General features: G+C 35.0%; 1 protein-coding gene across 2 annotated transcripts; it reads left to right on the top strand.

The window, feature by feature from the left end:
- Positions 1-145: 145 nt before the first annotated feature.
- Positions 146-11267, top strand: LOC130662610 (uncharacterized). 2 transcript variants are annotated; one of them, XM_057461506.1, is made up of 23 exons: positions 146-664; positions 1418-1485; positions 1759-1842; positions 2003-2059; positions 2141-2208; positions 2586-2659; positions 2894-3002; positions 3376-3400; positions 3504-3561; positions 3825-3842; positions 4036-4100; positions 4217-4301; positions 4374-4433; positions 4524-4580; positions 5017-5050; positions 5122-5176; positions 5280-5370; positions 5762-5815; positions 5908-5995; positions 6127-6236; positions 6828-7061; positions 7794-9224; positions 9855-11267. In XM_057461506.1, the coding sequence occupies exons 1-23, from the start codon at positions 473-475 to the stop codon at positions 11160-11162; spliced, it is 4425 nt and encodes a 1474-aa protein (XP_057317489.1). In that variant the 5' UTR covers positions 146-472; the 3' UTR covers positions 11163-11267. The 2 variants fall into 2 exon arrangements, with proteins under 2 accessions (XP_057317489.1, XP_057317488.1); XM_057461505.1 differs by having other exon boundaries at positions 4374-4580.
- Positions 11268-12483: the final 1216 nt, after the last annotated feature.

The following is a 12483-nucleotide window of genomic DNA, read 5'->3' as shown; positions in this document are numbered from 1 at the left end:
TGTGCCGCTCTGCAATGGCTCGATTCGATGAAATTGCAGGAAAAGTGGAGGAGTTTAGAGTTGAAGTAAGTATTTATAACATGGGTTGGGTTTGTGTCAGACTTATTTTTATCATGACATTCATGGAAATAATTTTTCAATGGAAACCCATAACAACGGGGCGAAATTATTTACTTCGAAGATTTTTTTCCTACACAACCGCACATTTTTCCTTTTACGTGTATCTTCTCCAAGTTGTCTGAACGCGTCAAGTCCACACGTTGATATGTTTATACATTTAAATGACACCAGCGGAGGAGAGTTAAAGTGACTTCCCTAATCACCTATTTTTAAAACATGAAACAAGGAATTGCATAATTAATTTTGTTACTTCGCATATTTAAATAGCTATTTTTTATTCATATTTCATTCGCTATATTTTTTCAAGTAACGCTATATATATTTTTAATGTGTTTTTTTTTTCTCGCACTAAATGTTTTCAACAAGCATGTCTCGAGTAAGGTTTTTTGGTGATGTTGACAATTCTGAAGAGGAGGAGGATAATGATGACATGAGCAGTGTTACAACTAATGTAGGGGGCGTTGCGCCCTCTAACGCCACGAGAAAGAAAGGTAGTGGTATCTCGGTTGAGCTACCTGTGTCAGCGCACGAGTTACTGCTTAAGGTAACACAAATCTTTCACTGCGTTATGCCTGTAGTATATATATTTTTTAACCAAGAATCAAGAAATCTGGTTCTACCTGGTTGTTCTTATTTTTAGCCTTTATTGCTCTTGCTTTGTTCTCATATATTACGAGGATCTTTATATATTTTACGTAACGTTGAAAATATTCACGATGCAAAGTCTAAGTATACCAGGTTCTTAAAATCACAACCACTTTACTAAAAGCTTTTCACTTGAAATAAAACGTAAAAAGAAAAAATCAGTAAATTTTAGATTATTTTTGTGTACACGTGTTGTTATAAGAAACTTGAGGCTCAAATCTTATCGACTGTTAACTCGCAAAATTATTGGAAGAAAAAGCAAATTTACTTTTTCAGAACGCAGTTCTAGGGTTTAAAATGCTTATTTAGATCAAGGTTTATTGGTTAAGATTTTCAGGGGTTAGAAAAACATACAGGCTGATCCAAAAACATTTATTTTTTAAAAAAACGTGTATGTTGGACCTTTCCTCTAAGATTAGACATCCTTTGATTACAATCCAATTGTTATGAGAGACTTTGGACTTATTAGCTAAATTAAATTTTTGCAAGAACTTGAAGAGAATCTTCTGGAGAATTTTTGTAATGGTAACCTATTCTAAAATACAACAAAAAGCATAGTTGAATGAAAAGAACTCTTAAAGGCTTTGTAATGTTTTTGAGTACAAGAACGAGTGCAAAATGGGTTATATCAACTGTGTTCCAAACATTTCAGGTAGCAAGTATATTAGACAGCGAAGAGGATCGTGCACAATTATTCAATGCTTTACGGTTATACCACGAGTAAGTAATTTTTAATCATCCACAAATCTAAGTTAGTTTCTTTGACCTGTAAAAAATCTTTTTTGTAAGGAACAAATTCAGATAAAACTGAAGCCATATCTCGGGATATATACAACGACTTATTAATTCGCCTACACCGAGTTATTGATAACAACTAGAGGTTTCCTAGTCTTCCAACTTCCAAATACCATATATTTATTACCCCGCAGTTCTATACCTGACGTTGGATGTTGCTTATAACAAAGTGTATGTTCATTGTTTTCGCTTTTGTAGATCTCGTAAAATAAAGAAACTCGTTCGCGAGTTGAAAATTGTTCTCAACACGGAAAAAAAGTATCCTTTATTTAAAGTCATCAGGTATATAATATATTTGGTTGTCCTTAAAATTTTGCGATTTTAAGAACGAAACAAATAAAACTGGTTGTACGAACAGACGGAGATTTACTCTGTGAGATGTGATGAACGGAATTTTTGTGAAAGTTTATAAAACCAGCCAAATAAATTTTTGCTTCTTCAGGGCGTTACTACCAAGCCATCATGTAGCATTGTATGATAAACTTACAACAGTCAGCAAGTAAGACATTTCTTTCCGACTCTCCTTAGTATATTCTTTTTTGCAATGTCATATTGGTTATACTTTCATTGAATTCTATAGGAATGGTGAACGTTTAATTCGCATCCAAAGGACTGGAAGCGGTTCTATGGGTTTCACATTCAGAGGAGGTGAGCATCCATTTTTCAAATCCTTGTCTCCAGGGCTTGTTGTCTCGTGTCAAATTCGCTAGTGCTTACTTTCCTTCAACTCCGGCCACAAGGAGTCCTGGGGACGAGGTTGCTATTTTAAACCATTATTAGTGTAATTATTAATGTGGAACCAATGAGTTGACGCAACTTATACATATATGAAAAATCAAAACAAAACATTGGAGATGCACAAAACGTAAATAAACCTCTTCCTTATTTAAGCAACCTCGTTTCCAGGGTTCCTTACCATCCCAATGCTAAAAATACAAGACCATTTTTTGGTTTTATTTTATTCTCTGTTCTTAAAATTCTGTTCTGGAAATGAGATTAGTATTGGTTGATTTATTGTTACTTAGGTATAGAGCATGGTATTGGCTTTTATGTGACGTCGGTTAGAGAGGATTCTCCAGCACATAAAGCTGGTCTCAGAGTTAGTTGTTTATTCTCTTCCTAAATCTTTAAAAAAAGTGAAATCATTTTGGTCAACTTTTTGCCGTTCTGCGTTATATGAAGATTTTGCTAAGAACGTCTAACTTATCTCAAAGTACTTCTTAGATAAATCGAAGCCTCCTGCGTTATTAGCATGTTTCAAATATAGGAACTATTCATAGCATTAATTTACATATTTATATCTCTTAGTAAAATTCTATTTTTTTGGTTAAAGGTATCAGATCAAATTCGGAAGATTAACGGACTTCCCTTACATGAGTCTATTCACGAAGAAGTGTTGTCCATCTTTAGAAATAAATCATCCGTTACATTGTTAGTCAAAAGTAAGATGTTTGTAGCATACTAGCTTTATGTCCTGTGGAAAATTATATTTCAACTTTTTAGTTAAAACGCAATAAAAAGACAGAGTTGACGCATACAAATAAATTCATGGCGCTATACCTAAAGCATTAAAAAGGTTCAAAACTCAGAAAATTTTAAAGGATTCCGGTTTTAATAAAGACGGAACTCAAATAAATTTGTATAAAGTCACTGTTGAAATTCCAACGAGAGTCATAGTGTAAAAGGAATAATGTGTTCCCTGTCACTGTGTTCCCCAAGAACATTATTTTACATCAAAATTATTTTGTTCTTGTATAAAGCTTACTAAAGAACTAACTAATTTTTTTGTTTTTTAAAACATACATTTTCTTCTAGACATTGGACGAATCCCAAGCAAAATGTAAGTTAGGCTAAGTATTCTTTGATTTTGAACTTATAAAATTTTCCCTGCGTTAAGCAAATGAAATGTGTTTAGCTCATCTATCGAATATTCTTCTGTTTAGAAATAACGAAATCGTTTGGAGCGTTATAAGTGATACAACAGAACCGGTTGTACAACCAGTAAGTGTAAACAAAGAATTGGATGGATTTTTTCTATTGGCCTTAGCTAGTGGGGTTTTTGAGATTTTCACCTCCTAGATTGAGTAAAAACGCAGTCTCTCTCACACAAGTTTTTCTCCATATTAATTGTGATTGATAAAATGTTTTTAGGGGACCGTCCCCTCCGAATTCCTGGGGAGCTACGGCCCTGAATTAACAAGGTAAAATCAAACAACATCTTTTCTGCTTGCAGTCACTACAATTTATAAATTCTTTTTTTTCAGGATGTTACAGAAGAAAATGTGAGTTTTATAATTTTTACAGCAGTTAAAAAAACACGAAAAACTGGCCAATCCTCAACCTCGTCCTTAAGGTCTTGTGACCCCTGAGCCGTTATTTCGCCGCTATCAACTTCATCAACAAGGGAAAATGCCCTGGGACCGAGGTTGGCTAATTCTTTAATGTTGATAAATAAATTATTATACGTTGTTTTAGGACAAACAAGAAGAAAAAGATCGTTTGTTAGCATTTAAGGTTGGGAAGGATGGCCTTGGATGCAGGTAGTTTTTCCTCCTAAAATTCGAGATAACGTGTGAATAATTTGACACACACACATACCCAGTTAAAGATTTCACATACCCAGTTAAAAGTTACAAATTTGATTGGGAATTTTTAGCATCCGAAGCGGAATTAAAGGACACAGAGGAATTTACGTTGTGGCTGTTGAGAAGAACACTTTAGCTGAGCAAGTTGGTTTAAAGGTATCTATTTTCGTGCAGTGTTTACTCAAAAACACTAAATACGTCGTCGTTTATTTTTAAATTTGTATTTAGATTGGAGATCAAATCCTTGATACAAATGGAAAAGATTTTGTTTACATCTCTCACCTTGAGGTTAGCTTACACATTTTCTCTCTATTTAACCCTCATCACCAAAATCAAGGGTTATTTATCCCTATTAAATGGCCTGTATTTATTTTACAGGCTGTTGAATTTTTGCGTGACAAGGTTCAACTCACCATGATTGTAAGACACAGTACGGTGAGTAAATAAATTCGACATGTCCACAGATTTTTAGTCATTTTACTCCATCCTTAGAGTAACTTTGCTGTTTTTTTACGTCAGGGTTTTCTCTTTGATCGTGCGTATGTATGGTCAAAGAGAGAAACCTTAGCAGCAGTCATTGTTATGTAACGTCACAGCAATTGACGTCATGCTAGCAGTTTTTGAATGAGTGAGTGAATAAATGAATGAATGAATGAATGAATGAATAAATGAATGAATGAATGAATGAATCAACGAATGAATAAATAAATGAATGAATGAATGAAAAAATGAATGAACGAGTGAATGAATGGATGGATGGATAAATGAATGAGTGAATGAATAAATGAATGAATAAATAAATGGATGGATGAATGAATGAATGAATGAATCAACGAATGAATAAAGTGTTTAATTTACTTATAATTTTTAGGAAGTTAAAAGAATTATCGAAGATTCTGAGAAAGGTATGAATATTACTTCGAGTTTACTATTATTTTAAACCGTTGTATTGAGTGACTATATTTTTGTGATATAGAGGTGATCGAGGTAAAAGAAGAACCGCTGATCAAGAAAGTCAGGTTCGGAGACGAGTAAGTCTTCTTTCTTGTTTTTAAAACTATTTATTTCCAATTCTGTTTTCACTAACTACTTACTGTACATGGTATAAGCATATCCTTGTTGTTTTTGTAACAGGGAAAAGGTGGAATACATAGATATTGAGCCATATGAAATTAAAGACGAAGAAGACGAAGATGTTGTTCTTCCAAACGAAAGCAACTTTGATGTGAGTTTCAGGGAGATTGAGAACACCAGGAACTCTTTTGTAGTCGGTTAAAGCAGTAAATATTTTTTTGGGAAGACAATTATTACATTTCGAAAATGCTCTACTTTTGGGATTTTTTCTAATATGCTATTATTAGCTAGTTTTAAGAGGGATATGCTCGATGTCAATCAATAAAATCAATTGTAGTCAGACATCTGAACAAAGATTTCGTTACAGTATGAAACGCATGTGCCTATATAGTCAGTAAGTAAGTAACAGTAAGTTTTATATCCTTGGGGATTCCATCCAATGATAAATATATCACACATGGCGTAATACGCACAGAAATTTTGTAACCATAGCAACCATCGTGGCTATATATAGGAACTGAGCCGTATCTACTTTGCTTTAGTATCCTGAAGAGATTTTAGAAGGTAAAGAAGTACACTATGTTTCCATTCCAAAGGTACGATAAATTTTCTCTTTTAAACAGTTTTGAACGTCGTTCTATAATTCCCCTCAGTTCTTTTTCTACAGTTGTAACCTTTGTACGTTTAGAAAGGACCGCTTGCTTTCAACATTGAACAGAAGGGCGATAAAATTCTTGTAAAGTCGATAGCTCGTCGCGGGGCAATAGCTGAACATGGTATTAAACTATTCTAGATTGTATATTTCATTGAGTCTGTTCCTTCATTTACCATTCTTGTGTTCACTTCCAATCCATTTATTACCAACTGCATAACTGGATGTTGTTTAACTATCGATGTTTCTTATTAGGTTTTATTCGAGTTGGTGATTGGTTATTGAATGTGGAGGGTACAGAACTGATCGACGTCACAGAAGCACAGGCTAATGCGAGTATTGTGAAAGCTTTCAGTGACTGGTCGGTATGTTGTTGTTTGTTTACGCTTGTTTGTTTGTTTGTTTGCGTATATTTGTTTATGTTTGTTCGTTTTTTTATGCTTGCCTGTTTGTTTGTTTTGTTTCCTTTCTTATTTTAACATTTTGAGACACTTGAATAGGCTGTTACTTTTTACAATCAGCAACTTGCAAGAAAGTTGCTTGAAAGGAATAAGAATTTTATATTACCATTGAGCTTACTGAATGGTCAATTTTTTTGCTTTTTTAAATTTGATTTGGGCAGTCCAATTGCCCGCAATGAGAATAATCTCTTAAGCTAATATCCATACATAGATCAGATCGTAACAACACGGGACAGCAAGTAAAAATATTGCAATCCTATTGGTTATGATGCAAATTTTTGCTTCTGTGTTTTGTTTTATTTCTCTTGTTTTAAAACTCTTCGTCCTCCACTGCAGAAAAAGTTGAAAAAGGATTTTAACTTTCGCTTTGAATCAGAAATTGTAAATCTATCATCCAAATAACTTTCGGGATTCATTTTATTCTTTTCCATTTCATGCTCTTTCTATTTCCATTAACCAAAATATTGATACATTGAGTGCGTTTTTTTTATTTAGAAATACATCGAGTTTATTGTTGCTTGCCCACCTGGAAGAATTCCAAGCAGACTTCCCACTAAAGAGGAGACTTCCCAGACAGTCAAAGAGAAGACTTACTTTTTATCTGCTAAATTGTTAAACCAGCATCGAAAGATGTCAATGGGAGGTGTGCGTGGCGCTGTTGAATCGTTTGAGTTGCAAAGTGATATTGTTAGTAAGTCACGTAAGAAGAGGAGGGACAGTATTGAGAAGGTATGTGTGTCCACGGTATGGCTGTTTTAGCAATGTTGTACCGACGTAATTAGTAGTGGAAAACGTTCTGAAATCATAAATCAAATCTTGGAGGTAGAAATGAGAAGGAAATTGAACTCATCTTCGTGCGCATTAAAATTCTATTCAAATTGCTATTGTTTTGTCATCCCTTTGATATTTATGCGCGTTGTGCAGTTCACTGGATTTTAACAAAAACACATTACGTAACTTTTCAGCACGCTGTTTTTTTATATATAAAAAAACGTGATTTTTTGGCAAAGCACTTTAAAATGAACTAATGAACCAATGAAATTTACTCAAAGCTGAGACGCGCCAGAATTTAAAAGACAACATGAATAGATTTGCAACTGATCGCATCACGAATGATTTTAATAGAAACAAAAGAGTTCAATCTCCATTTTAATTTCTATCTCCATGATCAAATATAACATCTCTTCTTGTCACCTTTCATGTGGCAAGTTAACGACATGCCCGATGGTGCATGTTGGGTAATTAAAAGTGCTTTGATTTAGGAGATTTTGGAAACTAACACCTCTAGATTACCGAGAAGTGCATTGAAATTGCACTGGATTAATTTTAAAGGAAATGGAGCTAAATTTCTCCTCTACCCTTGCTTCCCAAGCCGCTGCTATACATATTTTTTTAATATCTATAGACTACAAGAAGTAGACAGTGATAAAGAAATGGTAGCTTCCCTTATTTATTTATTAGATTCAACTATCACAAACCGAGACTGATGACAGTGGAAACAATTCTTCGTCGTCACAAAAAACACACAAGCAGATTTTTTCAAAATACACTTCAGCTGCTCCGAAGAAACAAGCTATATTAGAAGGGGGTACCATTAAAAGGAAGGCATCCGTTGTATCTGTAAACACGTTTCTTCGAAATGATGCAAATATTGATTCTGATGGAGAAGCTGCTGTAGAGGCCAGTAAAAAAGCTTCAACAAATGGGAGCAGCAGTATTCTAAAGCCTGTGGAAGGTCGTTTGGAAAATGTTGATAAAGATAGGTTAATTATTAACAGCGACGACGACCGACTAAATGATGGCAACGAACCCCGAAGTGGGAGAGCAAGCTTTATCTCTCCTTTGGTTACAAAAAAGTTACAGAATACTAATAGCAGCGAGGGTGTTGTTAATGCTTCAGAAATTCAACGAGAAGATATATCAAAAGGACATTCGTATGGCGGTATTGGATACCTCACGAAGGATTTTCAGCCATCAAGTCGTTCATCAGCACTGCTCGATACAAAAAATGCACCGGAACATGTGAAAGGAGATTATGGAACGAAAGATTTCGATACAACTCTCACTCTTTCTGAAGTAAATAAATCTCTTTCAAATTCCTTCTCCATACAGCGGTCTAAAAGAATACATCGTCATACTGAGCGAGGCAGCGTGTTAAACAACGGTCTGTTTGAGCACGGAAATTCAGCTGAAGCAAAAGAAATTATACCTAGTTCAACAGATGGTTCATTGTACGAAACTAATGCTGACGTCAATGCGATGAAATCAATGTTTGAAAAAGCGCCTACGGATGAGGGTCATTATAATATACAGGAAGGTTCAGTGAAACGAAAAAAAGATGTGCAATTATCGAGTTTAAAAGATCATTCATTTTACGAAACTAACGCTGATGTCAATGCGATGAAATCCATGTTTGATAAAGCACCTGAGAAGGAGGATTTTTACAAAAGGAACAAAGGTGATATCAATCATTCAAAGGCAGACAGTGGTTCAGGTGAGAATAATAAGTTTGGTGAAAGGAACGAACTAGTGTTGCCAGATCTGTTTTATACACCAGCCGCTGATGATGAAGCATCGTCTCAAAGGGATTCAGCTCGATCTGCTAAAGACATATGGATAAATTCACAGCAGCAATTTGAAGAGTCTAAGGCTCAAGAGGATGAAATAGTACCCGTAACATTAAATGACGTTGAGAACGTTAAAAACAAAGAATTTTTCACTAATAATGTTAGCAGTTTTGACGACAATCGGCCGACAGAGGAAACATCAAAGCGACGCTCGTTGTTAATATCACAATCAAGTGTTGATGTTCCGGTCCAAGTGCATATGGCGCAAGTACTGGCTCCTGCGGTTTCAGATTATCGGCGGAAGAAAATACAAGCGGACGAAAAGGTAATACCAATTATTTAAGAAGGTAGAATCCGTTGACATTATGCTGTACTCTTTCGCTACTTTAAAGTAAATATGAAAGCTAACCGAAACATGGCTCGTATTTAATCCAATGTACCACACACACAAAATTTGCTACTTGAAAGTTACGTTAATAATGCTTTAAGTGTGTGTGGCCTAGAAGAATAGGTCTCTCTCTTTCTATTTTATTTATTGCTGTTTGCCTTAATTATTTTTTCTCTCTTGGCAACACCTTTCAAAATGTTCTTAATATCCTAAAATGTCGACCAATAATATTGATTTCTTCTAAAAATCTCCTAAAGTTGTTTGTCCAGATGCATTTTTCTTTTACGTTTTGAAAAAATAATATCAACCAGTATGTATGGTTGATATTATTTGAAACTTTGTCGACAAATTCAGATTCTATGCATTGTTTAGTGTTCTTTCCTAAAGTTTGACCCTTGAACCTCCTAAATTCTCATATAATCTCCCCAAAATCCTCTGCGTTTAGAAATCTGTCGCCGCCCTGCTTGGGCGTAGCGTTTATTTAAAGGCAGCATTTGTGGATTTGTGAAAAAGACAGCTTTTAAAAAAGGATGTTTGAAGACAATGTCTTTGTATTTATATATTTAGAATGGGAAAGAGAGTATTATTGTAAATACATCTACTGTTGACAGATCACCGTACCAAACTTCTTCACCTGATGTCGTGTTAGGTGCAGGTCGGTTAAAAGACCTTCGAAACTCCTACGAAAGTAGTTTTGTTAAAAGCGATGAAAATAAAGCTCACAACAGCGGTAATGATCGTTTTCAAGTGACGAAGAACGGTCAGTTAGATCATAACAAAAGCTCTGACACTAACGAGCTAACTATATCTCGTGGGTCCAATAATTTGTTTTTACCGTCACCGTACCGAAGAGCACGTCCAGTGCACGATATGATTGCAGCGCCGATAGCTGATTTAAACAAAGAAAATCTGGGTGAAGTTACACGAGCCAATTCTAAGACACTGTCTAATGGGGAGAGCAATTGGATTTCCAAAAAACCTCTAACTCATGAGGAGATTATGAACATCGGCAAAAATGATAAAGAGGAATTGGTGACGTCATTTGAAAGGCAAGATGATCGACGCCCAGTATCTTACCCTTCTCACGCCCATAAAGAAGCAACAAATAACCGCCCATCTTCATTTCCTGCCGCCCTAAATACAAGTAATTTTTTTCAACAAACGAGCGTGACTTCTCCAAATGATTCAGAAGTAAAATCAATTCTTACAAAAGGGCGCAAAGGCAGCCCGAAGAAGGTACAATTCAGTAATTTTGTTACTTTTAGAACAACGGACATATTAAAACCACCTGTAAATAACCCAGTCTACACTTCCGAAGAGGAAGATGAAGGTAGTATAATGCTGCCGACACATAGCGCTAACGCCCACACGCAGAAAGAAATTGACGATATTGTTAACGTCATCAACAGTTCTTCTCCGAGTATTTCGTCTTATTCTTATGTCAACTCTACGGTACCGAATAACTATCAAACTACTGATTCAAGTATAGAATCCAGTGACTACGTCATTAGCGGCGATATTTATCGTGCTAGCCCTCGACATTTAACAGACAGTTTAAACGAATCCGGAAAAGGAAAGAAGTCAACAAGTAAAGGGTTTCTTCAGAAGGCAAAAAACAAATTAGCGTCAAAGTCAACTAAGAAGCAATCTGTTGATCAACCTCTTTCAGATGACACAATAGGTTTTACTAAAACTGTTACGCAACCTCCTTTAAGCTTTAATTTCATTGGACAAAGATCAGCCATGTTAAATAAACAAGTGGATTTACTTTCTGCGGAGAGAAGTCCGCGCGGTAACGATGATAACGTGCGCGATAATCGCATACGAAAACGACAAGCGGGAAATATTGCTGACGTCGATATTTTAGTATCGTAAAAAAAGAGAATTGAAGAACTGATTTGAGTTTCTTGTACATTTGTATATATTATTATATTTGATTTACTCTACATGGTGTTAAAAAGATATACAAGTCAACTTTCATACAAATTTAATATTTATGATTTAAAATTGTTATGAGGGCCAACTTACTGCTTCGCGGTGAAAATATTGGAGAATGTAGGTACGGTACAAACTTGTATTCAGCCTTTTTGAAACAAATGGCAAAACAGACGTGATTACCAGAGGCATCAATAACAAAGAAGCAGGGTAATGGGATAATAAAACACAATATACTGGGTAAGATTTTAAAAGAACCAAACTTTTCTAAAACTATAGCATCTTTTAGGTTAGTTTGGTTCCCAAATTAGGCAACGTCTAAATAGTCTTTTAAAAAAACAAGAATGGAAAAACCACCAAAAAGATTGAATCGTTTAACCTGATATATTTCTCGGGACGAGAATCCTAAAATTATAAGTAAAATTTGACAAAAATAATGATTTCCGTGTTGCGTGTATCAAAAGGAAATCATCGTTATATTCACCTCCTGTCAAAGTCAACTTAGCATGGCAAAATTACACCCATTCTATTATAAAAATATGGTTTAATAGTATATTAGGTTGGGATTTCAGGTTAAAAAAATAGAATAGCAGAGAAATAAGAATAATGACCAGCCTGATGTTAGAATTTTGATATTCTTGTAGAGAAAAGCGTGAAATGTTATAGAAAATAGAGGGTTATGTTAAAAATTTTGCAAAAAGGACTGTTTAGACCCTAAACACGACGGATTATGTATTATAAGAGGAATATTTTTAAGGATTAAGGACGATGGGGCTAAAGTTCGAAAATCGTCTTTACGTATGCCATTAATTACATCAATGTGCGCATATAGTTGATACACATATATTGATCGTCTCATCAAGCGAAATAACGATTCCACGTCTAAGCTGGCTGTGTAGTCATCAACGAATGGAAAGTAATTCTTGGCAGTGAATTGGTAGTAAAGGGTTTCAACATTTCAACAAAAGGGATATTTATATGTAGGAACACCAATTGCAGAGATGATTGTTCTGAAAGTAGGCGATCATACTGTTGACTTCTGTGCACTTTTGTTAAGACATACATCGTCTCAGGTTTCGATCCGGTTGGTGATAAATTGTTACATGTGGAGAAAGATATCGACTTGTCAAATAATGTCTTAAGTGTCTCTACTTTTTCTTCTGACTTTCCTTCCAGTTGGTATGTCAACTTTTTCAATCTTTCCTGAATCGAACTCTGCATTTTCTTAATATATTCATCTTCATTGCCAATGAAAACAGAC

The sequence above is a fragment of the Hydractinia symbiolongicarpus genome, chromosome 10, assembly GCF_029227915.1.
Source record: "Hydractinia symbiolongicarpus strain clone_291-10 chromosome 10, HSymV2.1, whole genome shotgun sequence".
Lineage (NCBI taxonomy): Eukaryota > Metazoa > Cnidaria > Hydrozoa > Anthoathecata > Hydractiniidae > Hydractinia > Hydractinia symbiolongicarpus.
Note: the sequence above shows the minus strand (reverse complement) of the source record. Positions and strands in the feature narration are given on the sequence as shown.

Bases quoted from the DNA above. Each gene is read 5' to 3' on its own strand.
- LOC130662610 (XM_057461505.1), top strand. From the start codon at position 473: ATGTTTTCAACAAGCATGTCTCGAGTAAGGTTTTTTGGTGATGTTGAC. The intron at 2,660-2,893 runs GTTAGTTGTTTA...TTTTGGTTAAAG, and splicing joins CACATAAAGCTGGTCTCAGA to GTATCAGATCAAATTCGGAA. The intron at 5,996-6,126 runs GTATTAAACTAT...GTTTCTTATTAG, and splicing joins CGGGGCAATAGCTGAACATG to GTTTTATTCGAGTTGGTGAT.